Genomic DNA, 18123 nt, shown 5'->3' on the forward strand with positions numbered 1-18123 from the left:
TTTGTTGTTAAAGGGTAACTAAACCCTAAACCAACTTTTTTTAGTTAATGATCTGTAATACTGGGGCTTTATTAATGCTGTTCATTGATTTGAGTAAATGTTTTGACATTTGAGTATAAAGTGTTTTAATTCTATAAAATATGGTGTAAAACCGCCTCTTAAGGTTGAACGGTGGCTACTGCAGTTGAATTTTCCTATTGGACGTTGTGGTACATCGTGACGTAGGATGGTACCTCCAACGGCTCTCTATCCGCGCCCCTGGCACGAGCTCACCACGCCCTCAGAAATGTTTCCCCCAATCACATGATGAGAACGGCTTTACTCCAGTATGAACTGTCATACATGAAGTAAAAATTATGAATGAAACTCACTTGACACTTGCTTTAACATTGTATTGAAGAAAATACGGTTAAATAATGCACTTGTCAGTACACGTCAGGCTTTTCTTGCGATATTATTGCCGCCCGTCATGTGTACAGATAATTTTCATACATGAGACGCGCTTTGAAACCCTGACACGCAAGTGGTTGCCGCGGACGCAGATAGATTAGGTCAGTTCTCTTGCGCGGCTGCTTCACTAGTATCGTCGGCATCGGGAGTTAACGCAGTTTGAGCTGCGGCTCGCATTGATAAGGCTCCGGGTTTGTGTCTGTTACAGACAACCCACCCTCCTCCACTTCAGGTTAAGGTAGGAGAATGACCGCTCTGTTGCAAAGCTGGCGTCACTCCAGTCATTCTCCATCTTTGCGACTCGCGAGTCAGACAGATGTCAATCAATCCGTCACTGCGGGTCTCAGGTGCACGCCCTCCGCTCAGCCCCGCCCTCGGTTTGTCCCCTCTGTGTCCGCCGGGCTCTGCCCACTTTTCCAGCATTTTTTGAAAATTGCCAGTGGGTGGAGTTAAGCTCTGAGCAGGGGTTTAGTTACCCTTTAAGTCTGACGTCGCACGGCAGAGCTTCCGGGTCCTCCATCTCATACCACAAGAAAAAACAACAAACGGTGCTTAAGAAGCACCCTTGGCGTTCCGTGATGTCACCACACCACACAAAGATCGATTTGTCATGTCTGTCGAATCTTCAACTTCTAACCAATCAGCGCCAAGCTCCGCCCACTGCCTATTGATTGGCATTTGTTAAATGTCCTCTATTATTATGAAAAAAAACTTTGGGAAAATCGTGCCTTGGAAATGCATGATTCGTCAAATAGGCGTCATTCGTAAATGCAGCACATTATTATGAAAAGCGGCTTTTTGAAAAAGCACATTTAATAATGAAAAAATAGATTTAAGCATAATAATAGTGTGTGTGTGGAAGAGGTAATTGATATATTAAACAATACATTTTATATTTTCATGTAATTTTGCTAAATAAATATACATTTATTTAATAATTAATTAAATTAATTAGTTAATTATGAAATTAATTAATTCATTTTTTAATTAATTATTTCAGAATAAACTGGTACATTTAATTGTTGTTTTATTGAATTCATTATTTATTTGAATTATTTCATTCTGAGTAATTTGGTCCTCCATAATAGCCTAGGCATCATATTAGGCATTCAGGAATTCAAACTGTACTATATATATATACATGTGTGTGTGTGTGAGTGTGTGTGTGTCTCATGTATATACACCGATCAGGCATAACATTATGACAGGTGAAGTGAATAACACTGATTATCTCTTCATCACAGCACCTGTTAGTGGGTGGAATATATTAGGCAGCAAGTGAACATTTTGTCCTCATAGTTGATGTGTTAGAAGCAGGAAAAATGGGCAAGTGTAAGGATTTGAGCGAGTTTGACAAGGGCCAAACTGTGATGGCTAGACGACTGGGTCAGAGCATCTCCAAAACTGCAGCTCTTGTTGTGTGTCCCCGGTCTGCAGTGGTCAGTATCTATCAAAAGTGGTCCAAGGAAGGAACAGTGGTGAACTGGTGACAGGGTCATGGGCGGCCAATGCTCATTGATGCACGTGGGGAGTGAAGGCTGGCCCGTGTGGTCTGATCAAACAGACGAGCTACTGTAGCTCAAATTGCTCAAGTTAATCTTGGTTCAGATAGAAAGGTGTCAGAATCAAAGTGCATCGCAGTTTGTTGCGTATGGGGCTTCATAGCCGCAGACCAGTCAGGCTGCCCATGCTGACCCCTGTCCACCGCCGAAAGTGGGCACGTGAGCATCAGAACTGGACCATGGAGAAATGGAAGAAGGTGGCCTGGTCTGATGAATCACGTTTTCTTTTACATCATGTGGATGACCGGGAGTGTGTGCGTCGCTTACCTGGGGAACACATGGCACAAGCTGGCGGAGGCAGTGTGATGCTTTGGGCAATGTTCTGCTGGGAAACCTTGGGTCCAGCCATCCATGTGGATGTTACTTTGACACGTACCACCTATCTAAGCATTGTTGCAGACCATGTACACCCTTTCATGGAAAGGGTATTCCCTGGTGGCTGTGGCCTCTTTCAGCAGGATAATGCGCCCTGCCACAAAGCAAAAATAGTTCAGGAATAGTTTGAGGAGCACAACAACGAGTTTGAGGTGTTGACTTGGCCTCCAAATTCCCCAGATCTCAATCCAGTCGAGCATCTGTGGGATGTGCTGAACAAACGAGTCATGGAGGCCCCACCTCGCAACTTACAGGACTTAAAGGATCTGCTGCTAACATCATGGTGCCAAATACCACAGCACACTTTTAGGGGTCTAGTGGAGTCCATGTCTCGATGGGTCAGGGCTGTTTTGGCAGCAAAAGGAAGACCAACACAATATTAGAAATATCGTTCGGTCATAAGGTTATACCTGATCGGTGTGTGTGTGTATATGTTTATATAAAAGAGAGAGACATACACATATAATAGATATATCTATATCTATTGTTATATATATATAAATATATAACGATAAAGATCAATAGTTTCTATTGTAAAAGTACACACATACACATATCTATACATATATATAGAAAGAGGGAGATAGATAGACATCATACACATTAGATAGATAGGGGGTCAAAAATACATCACAAAAAACAAGGACTTGAGCATCATTGTATTTCAAATTCTAATGGCTTTATTTATATATATAGATTTGTATATATATATATATATGTATATATAGTTTATATAATAACTTTGACTTCAATTGCTTTATTATCCTTTTTTCATTTTTGTTCTGTTAAATTTAAACGACAGGACATAAAGAACAAGGCATTCCACATGATCATATCTTACAAAAACGTAAAGAAATCTTGAATGTGTGCACATCACACACATACATTACATAGATAATACACCTGCGTTAGTATAAAGTGATGAAATATGGGCATGACTGATTTCACTTTGACAAAAGAAAGCAAGCTACAGAGAAACGGAGAAAGGTATAGAGAGAGAGAGAGAGCATTATGACAGCTGATAAAATAATAATTCATCATATTTTAATCCAATGAATCTGTTGCATAGTTCGAAGCAAGCAGGACTGACATTTCAGCATGATAATGATTCTCACAAAAGCTAAATAAAAGGAGGGCTAAACAAAATCAGATTTTTTCCCCCCCGCCGATTAAAACACACACTGACTGTAGACACCGTTAATGACGGTCAGATAAAAATCTTCTTTTCAAACACACACACTTTGTTTTCTGAATCCATAACACACATTTGATGATTCCAAGTGCACATTGACAATTAATGAAATGGTAATTCGGCTGCTTATGGTGATTTTTCCCCAGCTGGGTCAACTTTTCATGAATATAGCATGGATCAAAATGAGCTCACCTCACACTGATGATGGAAAACAAACCAAATAAGTGTACGCTATTTTCCAACAAGAACATTTCGAGTCAACTTCTCATTGTTAGACATGGATTCAGTAACAGTATATCCCCCATACAGTCACATTATAGCCCTTAAAAATACATTACATTAGGTGAGCACATATTCTGTCCTCTAAACACACTGTAAACAGACAGGACACTGGGACACAGAGCATGGGGCTTTTTAGATTCACCAGTCAAAATTTTAAATAAAATTATTTACAATAACTGCAAATCAGATTCACTTTCAGTCGGAATCAGTTAAGGCTGCCACACTTTCCAATAACCAATTATCAGTTTTTTTTCCTTTTCTTTCAGTTTTAATCGATTACTCTGAACTAAATCAATCAGACACAGTGGTGCAGGTTGTCCATGTGGTCCATTGGCACTTCTGTGATCCTAGAGATGGCATGCTTAGTGTAAAAACCACAAAACACTACATTTCTGTCTCTGTTAAGCGACTGTAAACAGATTTTTCCCCCCACCATATACGCAGAGCCCTTGTCCTTCAGAGATCTTGTTCAGCAAATCTATTAAATGTATAGAAACCCAAATTTTAAGAGCCCAAGTTATTTATGGCATGATTCCGATGAATGTCTCACAATTACAATACATACAAAGAAAAAATGCGTGGAGCGTGAAGTCCAGCTCCCCCTCTCTAGATGTGATTTGGGCATAATGGGTGGAGCTACATTCTTAAAAATAATGGTTCTTTGGCGGGGTGTATGGTCCCATTAAGAACCTTTAATATCCAAAGAACCTTTCCAATGCACAAAAAGTTCTTTAGACTATAAAATGGTTCTTTAAAGAACCTTTCACAAAACGGTTCTTCAGGGAACCAAACATGGTTCTTCTATGGCATCGCTCTGAAAACCCCTTTATGGTTCTTCCATCCTGGCACCTTTATTTTAAAGAGTGTAGAAGGTCCAACCACACCCGAACCCTACCCCTACACACATTAGATCGTTCAGCAGAGGTCTTCAACCCTATGCTCCTATCTTGCAAAGTTTACTTCCAACCTGCTTCAGCACACCCGCCTGTGTATTTTCAACGAGTGATCCCGAAGAGCTTGCTTAGCTTCAGATGTTGCTTTGATTAGGGTTGGAGCTAAACTCTGCAGGACAGTGGGTCCCCAGGAGCAGGGCTGAAGACCTCTGATCTACAGAGATGGAGCCAGACTAGGTCCAACTCAACCCAAGACATCCAGAGAGGTGGAGCTGGATGTAATTTGGCCCTGCAATGAGCACCACTTGAAATAAATGGTAATGATGTGCTATAATCCATTTAGCGTCAATATATGAGTATGCTGCGTTTTTGAATTCGCATGTTTTATTGTCTGATGTAAAGAACTAACCCTAACTTCGACAAGTTTATTAAATGCTCTCTCTTTCTCAAAGCCCTCAATTAGAGGAAAAGTGTGGGAACAAAGAGAGTAAAGGGTATTTTAGGAAAGTGAAATGGACTCAAGCACGACTGTTGCCTACCTTGTAAACGCTTTCATCTTTGATGGATCATGCATGGATGAGAAGCTGTCTGGATGGAGTTGGTAACCCGCACAATAAGGTGATGCAACATCAAAGTGCGTACCACTCTGCAATTAGGCAGTTCAATCCACAGCCACGGATTATGGCTAAAAGTAACGAGAGCGAAGCGTAACTGGTAAAAAGAAGACCAGAGATCGTTCGTTCGAGCACGTACTCTGGCAGTCATTCCCCAATTCCCACACCTCAGTAACTAGGAAATTTAAATGGAGCAGTGCTCTCTCGTGATGTCTAGACAAGAAACAAGATGCTTTCATCTCCTCGTCGTAGAGCATTCTTCTCTGAAATGGCATCGAGTCAGTGTGTGTTTCTCCTGTGCAGAGTCTATTGATAATGTGTGCAAGTGTGTGTGCGTGCATGTTTGTGTCACATTCATTCCGGAAACAAACATTTGGGGACACGTCGTTCCATATGTAATCATGCAGAACATTGAACACATATATTGAACAATTACGTTTTTTTTTTTTTCAGCATGGTTTAAGCTACACAGGACATTAAAAATACCAATCGCACCAGGTTGTACATATTGCTTTTAACCACCAATTTGTTTATAAGTAATGCATGCCACATAGATGATATTATGTTTATACAAAAATAACACCAGTGTATATTACTGTGTTTCATATGAACTACAGAAACCGGATGTTCTATTGACTGCTTTCCCCCACAATCAAATACATTTTTCATTTCACTCAACATCAGATGTGATTAGACTAAATATATGCAAAATAAGTGGTTATAACTTAATGTTATATTCCAGTTTTAAAACACAATCTTTTATTTACAGCTGTGGTGAATCATTACCTCCCGTCCCAACCAAACAAACAAGAACTGTCAGACAACTTCAATAGAGTAGTAATGCGATAAAATTCAGTTATTGCACGGCACCTTGAAGCGATTCTCGGTTTACACAATGCATGAGAAACATATGCAATAACAGAAATTGTTCTAAAAAGCTATTAAAGTGAACCAGGAAAGAAAATTAAAAACAATTTGATCATTTCCCCCTTTTTTCTGCATCAATGATGTCCAACCAATGAAGAAATAAAACTGAAGGGGGCATATTTCAGATCCTCATGGAGAAGAAAAAAAACAAAAAAACATTTAGGATCCAAATAAGGATGAAATCCAGTTATAAATTATTCTAAATTAACAAGAACAAAGACATGTCAGAACTGACTGTACAAAGCAACACTTTGGCAGAATTTATATAAAGCTCTAACTGGAAACCATTTGACTGTTTCCACATGAAGTCAAATATATTTGTACTTTAGTGTAACATACAGTATGTCGCCTATGCTTAATTTGTATCCAGAGTATGACAGAAAAAATGTTTTCACAAAAACAAATCGAAGTTAAAAATGACAACACAGAGAATAAGTAATAATCTTAATTATTTTTCTATAGCCGACTCTTTGCCACTTCAATGGGTCATTCAGAAATCACATAGAAAATCAATTTTACGTCTGATGCCGAGTTCACACTGCATGATTTTAGCCCTGATTTTGACTCGCCGATAGGTTTTGCGCAATCGCAGACAAATGCCCGAAGTCATAGGCAAATCAGTACTCATTCACGCAGTTTGAATTATCAAAGACGCATTCCGAGATGAACCGTGAGATATTTGCCATGCAAAAAATCTGGACCTGTCAGCAATTCAAAATCCTGCTGTGTTCTGACTGAAAATTACATCGGCGATGACCTACAGCCAATAGCCTCTTCCACACAGACAGTCTTTACTGGTGAATTACCGGTAAGAGATCATGTGTGAACAGAACCTTTTCAAAAATACCAGTAAATCAGTTCCGGCAATTTCCCACTAAGGGAAGTTGTAACATTACCAGTAAATTATAAATTCACATACGTCAGCGTGTTTTCATGCGTGATTTCATAAGACGTCTGCTTTTGGGCCAATCGTAAGTTCTTATGGAAATCTGCGCTGTTTACAGAAACTTTTTTAAATAGTTTTCTATGTAAATATGCGCTAAATGATCAACTTTGAACCTTGTACCGCTTCTGGCATATTTTTTTTAATGCGTCACGTTCGAGACCCTTCCTTCTTTTCCAGCAGTTGGACACTACTCCTGTTAAGCGCAAACACGCCTTCCGTTTGATCATCCGTTATGCCTGTCAAATTTAACAGATATATTTTTGTATTTATCGCTAAAGTCAATCTGGTAATTTTCCAGCAATTTACCGGGATTGCTGTGTGAAAGGGGCTAATGAGAGAGCAATATACAGGGCAGCGGGAGGAATTATAGACCACAATATCAGTATTTTAATAGATATATTTACAATTCTCTCAAACAGAAATATTTGCTTGACCAGCTGCAACAGCAGCACATTGCAAAATTATTTATTTCCCTCCTACTCTCTTTGCAGAACACAATCCTTGCTTGGGTGTCTTCCCAACCGTTTCCTCCATATTTTTTTTTCTTTTCGCTGCAAATCAGCGCAGATAATTTGGATCGCAAGAGGGTATCATTTTTAATAACTATTCCAGTCTGACGCATGCGTGATCTCGGCCTCGTCACATCTTGCGTGTTTGGTTGTGAAACGGAGTTTGCACCCGGTCAGAGTTGTCGGCGATTCTTCCTCTTGAAAAGTCATGCAGTGTTAAACCTCCTGTCATCGATCCATCGTGCCGTGTGAACACAGCAGCAATGGAATGCTACCCCATATAGTCATGCAGTGGGAAAGGATCTGTAGCTACTTTGAAAATCGTGCAGTGTGAACAAGGCATAAAAGAACACCGAAGCTGAATTTGAACCCCTCAAAACCTTTAATTAACATTTCCCATTGTAGTCTAATAGAATCTAATTAGGTGGCAAATAATATATTTTAAAGACTTTGCACGGCCAGCACATCTATCTGTGCCAGCGGGTTTGGAGTACACAATTCGGGATAAGGCCAATAAATGCTCACTAAAGCACTTAATGAAAACTCGACCAGACCCTTTTGACTTTACAGTAAACACTTAACTTTCTCAGCTCGGACATCGAATCTGACATTGCATGTGGTTACAAACGTGGCATAAATATTTATATATATATAACTGCAATATGTACTCAACTGCTTATTTTGCTAATTTGTCATGTAACCAAACTCTCTGGCCTATACACCTATATTTATATTTTTTCCAAAATATTAAAAAGTACTTAATATAAAAATACAGAACAATTGTAAAAAAGGAACAAAACATTGAGTTTTATATGAAATTCATGCATGCTTCCCCACAATAACATACCATGTTCCACTTAAGCGAAATAACAAAAACTACCAGTAGGGGGAAGTGCAGCATTAGCCGACTGCTGTGGAACCGTTCCGTAAACATTAAAGTGGTCCAACTAGTTTTGTTGTTGTTGTCCCCCCCCCCCCTCCTCTCTCTTTTCTTTAGGCAGTGACTTACTCTGTGTGTTTTCGAATTTGGTTGGAAATACAAAATAAACTGCAAAAACAATGGGTTATAAAAGAACAATCTATAAAATATGGCTCTGAGCAAGTAGAAAAAGGTGTAATTTGAGGAATCCATTGAACCTAGACTGGTATGAGTAGAAGGTTGGTCTGTGGCAGTAGTATGTTTCGACTAACAAAAAGCACATGTCGTTGAGGCTGCGCTTTTATGAAAACAGTCCGATCTAGTTTGTCATTCAGGTTTCAACAGTGCTCACAGGGTCCAACAGAGGCCCTTGCCGCATGCTATTGTGTGTGAGTGTTTTCTTTGTTTTTCAATAGCAAAAGCATGCTTACTACGTGCAGTATCCTTACCCTCGCAGGCTAAGCTCAAGGATGGGATTTTGGAGCTCTATCAGTGCTGTCTGCGTAACTTAGAGCTTATGAGGAGCACAGCCTGATGTTAGATAACAAGGAGAACACCTAACTGCGGAACTGAGGTGAGAAAAAGATTGGATTTGAAAGTACACCCATACAGAAATCACTTTTATCGCAATTTTTTTTTTTTTTCTGGAACAGGAAACAAGTAAAGGACAATTCTAGTCATTAGTCGTAATCCCATAAAGATTAGCATTACAATTCCCATTCCTATACAATCAGACACAGATGAACCTAAAGACAGATACATGCACACTATGGTGAGGTGCTGTACCTTTGATAAAGTACTTGGTCAATCAGCGGGAGAATTCGCATTAACAAGAGACTAGAGATGCCCAGCGGGTGTGATATCGATGAGATGATGTGTTGGATGACCTCCCTGCCCCCTTAAGAGCCAATCAGGTATTCTAAACTCATAGCTATCAAATAAGTTTATTATAGTATTTTATTCTGCTAACGTTCACTATAGCAGCCTTACATCTGTACATATAAAGTGACAGAACATCCAAAATGAGCCTAACAGCAACACGTGTGACAATGTCTGAAAACATGACAAGAATGTAGTGTGTCTGAACCACTTAAAATGTCCATTAGAGCATAAAATCATTTTAAAAACGAAAAGAACATGGGTAACGTCACTGCCATGTTTTTCAATCCACCTTAAAACAGAGCAAATTGAGAGAGAAAAGAAGAAATCTATTCAAACAGCAATTGAGTGCATGAACACAATTAGCTGTATCAGCAAAAAAAACTAAACAAAAAAAAACCTATGTAAATGAGAGTCCTGGAACAAATAACAAAAATGATTACAGCATTACACAAGACCAGAGACGTGACAATATAAAAAAAAAGAAAAAACAACTGTAGAAGAGATAAAAATGCCAGTGACAGGCTGAGAGAGGGCGTTTGCCACAGCATCGCCCTCTAGTGTGTATGTTAGGCCATGCGTCACATGGGCTGCAGGACAGCCACATGTACTTACAGAGCGCTGCTGCCGCCGACACAGTGCAAGTCGAGAGGGGCAGAGGAGATGGAGGAGAGGAGAAAGGGATCATGGTTGCCCCATCAGCTGCTGTAGGTGCTGCTGTCTCTCTGATGTGCATCAGCAGGGCTCCACCGGTTGAGTGGTGCACAGATTTTAAAACAGAACAAAGAAAGAAGACAAGTTTGGGGCAGTTGTATTGGAGCATGGAGGATGGTGGGAGGGTCACACGGAGAATTCCTGGCTGTGAAGAGAGCGGTTTGGGGGTTCGCCACCACCTCCGTTTCTGGAAGAGGAGGGAAGCTGCTCGATCGCTACACAGCCCTCGTTTATCGTGGGGATGCGGGATTCCTCCTCGGAAAGGCGTACAAACCCAGGGTGGGACATGAAGTTATGGATGGAGCTTCTGGATTCTGGCTTCTCTAGGCCCTCGTACAGGGAGCTACGGAATGCGTTCACCACCTTAATCTGCAGTGACGAGTTGGGAGACAGAAAAAGAAGAAAGAATTAGTGGGATCGTATTGGCATGGTGTCCGCTTCAGGGTGGGTTGTTCTGGATCGGGAGTGGAACAAAAATTTGGTCAATGGTGGGAGTTGATTTCATTTTCACAATAGCACTCAAGCTCCTTATAAAATATTATACAAACAAATAAAAACCAACACAAAAACAACAGCACAGGCAGTTGAAAAGAGAAACAGGGATTAAAAAAAAAAAAACATTAATGTGATGCAATTTCCTATTTGGGGCAAGTGAATGAGGAAACCCGGCATAGCAAAAAAAAAACGTAAGTGGGACACATCCATATCAATCACAAGCTTAAAAATGTTACAAACAAAATGACGACAATCACAGAACCACTGCAAAATGAGACTGACAAGCAACCAATGTTTGTTTAATAAGCCATTTAGAGGCCAAAAACAACATATGTTCAGGATCTCTTTTGGGTGGGCGATACACCAAGGATATATATATACTGGTCAAAATTGTCAACCACAGACATCGAATATTATGGTTTTTGTAAACCACCACTGCATGGTTGAAAAATAAACAAATTGGCACAGATTTCATTTAGGGAGAAAATGAGGGAAGTTACTGTTGCTAACTCAAGCTTTTCTGCAAGCATTTGTCTTCAACCATGGCAAGAAGTGATCAGTGAGTGATTGACTACAGAAAGTATTTAAATTACATCGCTATTTACTGTATGTATTAATTACGCCATTAATTGTGTAGAGAGTCACAAAATACACTTGTCTTAGGCCCCGATCACACAGAACGCGTTTTTGCAGCGAGAGGTGCCTTTTTTGAATAGATTTCTGTTGGCAGAGAGCGTTATGCGCGCTGCTTATGCTCCCTGGGCGCCTCGCGTTTTAACTGCCTGCTGCACGTTTTTGAAGGAGCGTTATTTTGATTAGACTGACAGCATAGCTGATTCGGGGGTTGCATAGAAACATTAAAAAAAAAACGCAGCGCACTGCTATTTTCTAAATTAAAAAATGTCAACCAAAAAAGGCAGTGCGGTGCGCTTCGTGTTTTCAAACCTGAAAAACGCGCTCTGTGTGATTGGGCCTAAACATGTACATTTTTAATCTAATGAATGGAGAGGCGGGCCTTCTGTTGTGGTGACGGCTCTGAGCGCATGAAGTTGAAAATTCAAAAAGTGCCCGACATCATCACGTTATTTTCTCCATTGTCCAATAGGATTCTTGCTGGATTCCAGGAGTAAACATCCCATTACATTTTTTTCCTCCATAGATTTGAAGCCATAAGCCAGCATTATTTCAACTTATTTTTTAAATAATTATGTTTAACAATGTAATTTCAGGTGAAAAACAACATTACCCATGATTCTGCAAAGAAATATCCACTTATCTGAGAATTGCAGCGAAAAAAGCATGCCAAAATATCAGTGGCCGCCCACTCCACTGAAACACTGAATGACTTAAGAATTGACTGAACTGTCAGGAGGCATAGAGAGAACAAAGATGATGCTGTCAAATAAATTAAACAAACATGCATGCGCAAATGTAAAAAAAGAAGCAGCTCAATTCAGGTTCCTGATTTAATTCTTCATAGAAGCATTTACTAAAGATTTTGATAACGAAACGTCTCAAGACTTTGTAGGCAGGCCTAAATGTCTTAATTTCATTAAGTACACAGAGGTATGCTGCTTTACATGCTGCAATGCAAACAGGGCAGTTTGTCAGGTGGTCTTGAGGTAATAAGTTTTGACAGGCCATTGTGCATGATGAAAAGTGATCTTTGCCCAATGCCATAGACAAGGTACTGTTATATCTGCCTGAGGATGTCATGCATTTTGTGGAAAACATGGCAGTTTTTTTTATATTTACTTATAAAAACCCAAACAGTAAAGTGGAGGAAGGTTTCTGTTTTTTCTCAGAAAAATATAAACTCTCAGGAACACAGGTACACACAGTGCACATTAAAATGCATAGCATGTGCATCCAGTCCTTCAAAACGTATGCTCTGGTTCTCTCAGAGACAGACTGTGTTGTGCGGTAAAACATCAGAAACTAATCTTGCTCTCTTGCCATTTTTATGGCTTCAACCTTGAGAACGACCATAAAGGCAAATGTGAATTGATACAAGTTGTTTTGCAAGGGTCTGGATGTTTTCCTCTAGTATAGACCAATTATCAGCCTACGTCACACTGACGTGACGTCACGCAGGTTCAACTGCGCATGTCGGCTGTAAAAGACGACAGGGAAAATTTTATAATGTATGAAACGCATTGGTTTAAATCGTGCTTTAGGCTATACATATAACAACAGTTGAATGATTTCAGCAAACAAGCAGTTCAATTTGATTACATGTTTGATTAAATTGCTGAATTAAAATGTGAAAGTTTAAGATTAAATTTAAGATTTTTTTATTTTCGAAATGTAGGAGATATATATATATATATATAGAGAGAGATATAGATATAGATATAGATATATATATATAAAAATTAAATAGCCTACATTTTGAAAAAAATACATATATATAAACAACGCTCAAACATCCATTTAAGCATGCGTGTTTATTTTAGTACTTCCGTCAGTGAAACAACACTACAGCCTGTAAAACATTTAAATAAATATCAGTAAATAACAGTAATATAAATGATATAAGAAAGTTAAATAGGTTTTATATTTCCCCACAGAGCTGCTCATGTGCCGCTTTGCACGGAAAGGGATGAGGGACATGAGCAGGAAAGAGAGCATCGTTTTTTCTTCTAATCTTCATGTTTTCGTCTGATGTTCCAAAACTGATACTTGTAGTAAAAGGTGTGAATAACGAAATTATCTTCCGCAGGGTCAAGAATTTTAGGCTTTGTTTGATCATGCACTGCGAGAAAAAGGGGAACTAAAAATCTCTGGCGTGTATGAAATGCGCTATACACATAAACTTGACGCACCTTAAGTCTAACAACAAGCACAAACTGTGTAAAATAGAATTTGAAGTAAAATGTATCTGTCCTACAGCACCGTTTTCTACTTTACCACAGTAAATGATGTGAATATACTCCTAATTAAAAGCAAACAAAAGGAAGAAACGTGTATAATCCCCTGTGAAAGACGTAAATGAAGATTTGGGAAAATAATTAAGAGATTCCATGTCCAGTAGAATAAAATGGAGTAAGCCTATTGTTAAATTTGTGGAAAATCAGGTGACCAGATCTCAAAATGCAGGCAGAGCTTAAATTTAGCTCACCTCACAAAGCCTACCTCTTGTTCGGCATGAATCCATGTTTCCATGGCTGCGATGTAACATTTAATTTTGTAAATAAATGTGTGCGCTTCACTTGTGTCTTAATATTCACGTAAAACAGCATTCAAATAAAAAAAAAAAAAGTGTTTTGGCCAACCACCGCCGGTGATACTCAGCCACCGCGGTGGTGCGGTTGTCACGTTTACCAGCAGAGCCCTATCGCTGGGTAACAAACTATTGTAATATGTGGACAACATTTTGAAAATAACACCAGAAAAAAATAATCTTTAAATAAACTATAATCTTGTAAACCGTATCCATATAATTTTCTATACGTAAACGCCATCTCTCCCTGGTTTTCTGCAACCTAGCTGCGCACGCATCCTGTATGTTTACAAACAGACAATTGGTCTATAAGCTTATGGTAACAAACATGTCTGAAGAACCCTCTGCCCTGCCAGCTCAGCCAAAAGCTTTTTCTCCTGAAACACGGAGAAACCCTCACACATTAAACCTAGCTGCATGTCAGAGAGCTTGACTGTTGTGATCACTCTCCCTGTGTCCTGAAAGACAACAGCCTTCATGTTAAACAGTAACTATTTCTGCCTTAAAGTGGAACTGAAACAGTCACTTAAGTTTTCATTATTAAGTAAACTGATTTCCACTTTAATAAAAATATAAATAAGATGGACTGATTCTATCTGTCTGTCATTTTGGCTATTGACCATTATTACTATAATATTCAGATTATGTAATATAAGAACCATATATTATTATTATTAAATTAATAATTACATTGAATTAATTTACATTTTTTTATTATTATTACCACAACTATTACAACAGTTATTATTATTGTATGTATGAACAACTAAAAAATACATTCTTGAAACTGTGGTTAGGCTGTCTTGACTTGAGACATCCACCTAAAGATTATCTAGCAAACACATAGTAACATGCTAAAAAAAAAAACCAGAACATTTCTGCAGAAAATATAAAAATCTAGTTTTTTTATACACAGCATGGCAGGATATAGCTGGAGAACATCTGTCCATATTGACACGGCTATTTTAAAAATGGCTGAACTAATTGAACCTTTAATTTCATTCCAGTTGCCTAAATATTTGGATGGTTAAATGAACCCTCTGAACCTATATCTGCCTTACATACACTTTCAAATGTGTAAAGCAAAAGAAAACCTAAATAAGGAAGGCAAGAAAAAAAGCCCCCGACTCATAGTTGCTTCAAGAATATCAATAAAGAGAGATGGAGACGGAGTATAACGTGTCAGAGCAGAAGACACCAGGTGTGACGAGAGGGCTGAAAGCATGAGAGACAGAAGTGGGGCTGCAAAGAAGGGAGAAAGAGATAGACAAAGAGAAAAGTGTGAGCGAGTGTGTGAAAGCAGTTGTGAAAAGATGGAGAGGGTTAATGACTCATTTCCACTGAGCGGTACGGTTCAATACAGTTTAGTTCAGTATGATTCGGGACGCTAAACCCTGACCCGGCTTGCGTTTCCACCGCCAACAGGACCCTTTACTTGATAGGCTTGGTGTAGCAATCAACACCATTCTCGTGCGAAGAAGAAAGCGACACAGTAAACAACAGTGGACGACATACAGCAGATCTTGTTCTTGCTTTTCGGCATGTGGCTGTTGTCACAAGACGATGCTTTGTTTGAGCCAAGGCTGCAGGCTACAAGGAAAAACACAGCCGAAAAAGCATGCGCAAGTGACGATTCTGTCAACCAATCAACGTTCTGTAGTGGGTCTAGATTCACCCTTTAGAACCGGACTACTGTGCTAGGTACCCCAACGTGGTACAAAAAGTGGTATGGTACGGTTCGAAATTAGGGTACCATTCACAACTTCTAACAATGGAAACAGCAAAAATTGCGTACCGTACCAAACCGCTCAGTGAAAACGAGCCAAAAGTCTACAATAATATGTGAGCAACATGTATGCACATGTTTGTAATTGAGAAGATATTTTTTTATGCATGGTTGTGGGAAAAAAATTAAGTTACTGAAATAAGGCCATAAAACAAACATTTGTTCACAAACCTTTTTTAGTACTGGCTCTTGTGGACAAAGATGTTTGTTACAAGATGACGTGAAAATCATCCAGCACACTCATTAACATAAAAAGCAATACATTGATTTGAATTTTTAAGACACTTTTTTAAAAAGGCCATATGCAGGAAGACGTGAATGATCATAAATTATGTGATACACACCTGAGGAGACAATGACCCCTACCGGGCAATTCCAGCGTATTGGACGTGACATTTGCAGTCAAAACTTGAAATATAAATTCTCATAGAATTTATTCATTACCAATTTATTTAATCATTTGTTCATATTTTTCTAAACCCATGAACTGAGTCCTGACATCAGAAAAATATCAGTTTATAAACATGTTTTATATTTTAAATGCATTATGGACATGAAAATATCAGAAAAAAATAAGAATGAATGTCACACGTCGCACTCAGCCATTAACGTTACACGCAAACTCTAGCAACTCTTTGAAACATTTAATATTTCTAAATTAAATAATATAGACAATGAACATTTGACATTTAATAATAGTTTTGGCATTTTATCCTACAGTCCGCCTGTGCCTGATTTCTGACTCACACAGGCAAATGACAGTCTATCTTTTTTCCACACGTTTACACTAAGCTAAGATATTAAATGTTTATCATATCAGAGTTTTAAATCATCGGTTTCCCTCAGAATCCAAAAGCATGCAGGTGAGTTCTCTCACGTTATCTCTTGTTCTCATTTAGGCTATTTAAATACTGTAGGAACAATAATACTATAGAGATATGTAGGCTAAATCTCCACAATGCTCTCATTGATATTACAATGCAATTTCTAAAATGTTATGATAAAGCAACCCTGAAACAGATCACATCAATAGGCCTATTAGTCATCAGCAACACGGTAAACATGCGTGCTGGTATTCATATGATTTCAAATGAAGCGTCCGTAACGGTCACGTACGTAATGCATTTTTAAGGTTGATCAGAGCAAAGAAGGGAGATGAGTTGTTGATCATAATTACAATAGACATAATTTGGCTTTGTACAGAAAGTTTCAAGTTAATTGCATTAATTATTATATGATATAAACGTAATCTTTAAAACGTAACGGACGTGACACAGCAATGAAGCGTCGTGACTTAATAAATCTAGCCCACATAAATCCAAAAAGCATCGGTGTAGACAAAGTGAGTTTTTTCTATAAAATGCTTACTGTTCACATAAATAAAAAATGGGTGGCCTTTGATCTCTCTTTTGAAAACATGAAATGTAGTTGGAAGTGCACCCTTCATATGCGGTGGAAAAACAGCGATTTCCTTCACATTTCTGTTAAAGCACATTAATGCAGTAAAATAAAGACCTAAATGCACAACAGAAATAGGGTTTTGCTCTTTTGGTAAAAACTTTATTTTTCATAGTAAGGTTGACATTTGCATGGCATTGCCCTACCCTAAATGGCCTATCAATGAGGAATGTGACCGACTACAAGAAAGAAACTACAAAAAAGAATGAGAGAACAAAATAAATATGTTTTGTTTGTTTGTAGTTTATTCACAATACAGTCAACAATAGAATCCTAATATAAATGTGGGTCAAAGGCAAATTTTGATAGTCATACCTGGAAACAAATCCAAATATAAAAAAGTGAACATCACATACCTGGCATTTCCAAGGCGTTTGGTGTTTCTATGTACTGGAGAAAAAAGCTTACCTGCTTCCAGTCAATGAGCGCACCTTCCGCATATACATGTTGAATATCAGTCCAATGTAGCTGTTCAGCTCACTGATGCTCACATTTTGCCCTGGCAGCCTGAGTTAGGGGAGAGTTTGTGGTCCAGGTTCACATGCAGGCCAGTATGAGGTCACTGTCATTCTCACATCTGTACTAAAAAAAAAAAGCAAACATCTGTGAGCATGCCGATAACACGATCATAGCAACAGCATCTATAGGATTAGCGTTATTATAAATGTCCACTCATAACAGAAAATATGATTTTTGTAATGTCATACACGCTTGCATGGATTATTGTACAGTACATAGCACAACATCATATAAACTTATTGTTTAGCACATTTAAAACATCTGCAGAAATTCACAAACAAAATCGTCATTGATGACGCAGTATTTTACAGTAAACACTTCATAAACTGTCCAATAAAATTGTGCCTAAACTTTCATAGTACTTTAAAACATATTATATA

General features: G+C 38.6%; 1 protein-coding gene across 3 annotated transcripts in view; it reads right to left on the reverse strand.

The window, feature by feature from the left end:
* Window positions 1-3089: 3089 nt before the first annotated feature.
* LOC307143393 (plasma membrane calcium-transporting ATPase 1-like) overlaps window positions 3090-18123 on the reverse strand; it is a 139679-nt gene continuing 124645 nt past the window's right edge. For all 3 annotated transcript variants that reach the window (XM_079844922.1, XM_079844924.1, XM_079844923.1), the window contains one exon: window positions 3090-10631. In XM_079844922.1, the coding sequence (XP_079701048.1) occupies window positions 10389-10631 (243 nt within the window). In that variant the 3' untranslated portion in view covers window positions 3090-10388. The remainder of the gene's footprint in view (window positions 10632-18123) is intronic.

Source organism: Gobio gobio (assembly GCF_949357685.1).
Source record: "Gobio gobio genome assembly, chromosome: 19".
Taxonomy (NCBI): Eukaryota; Metazoa; Chordata; class Actinopteri; order Cypriniformes; family Gobionidae; genus Gobio; species Gobio gobio.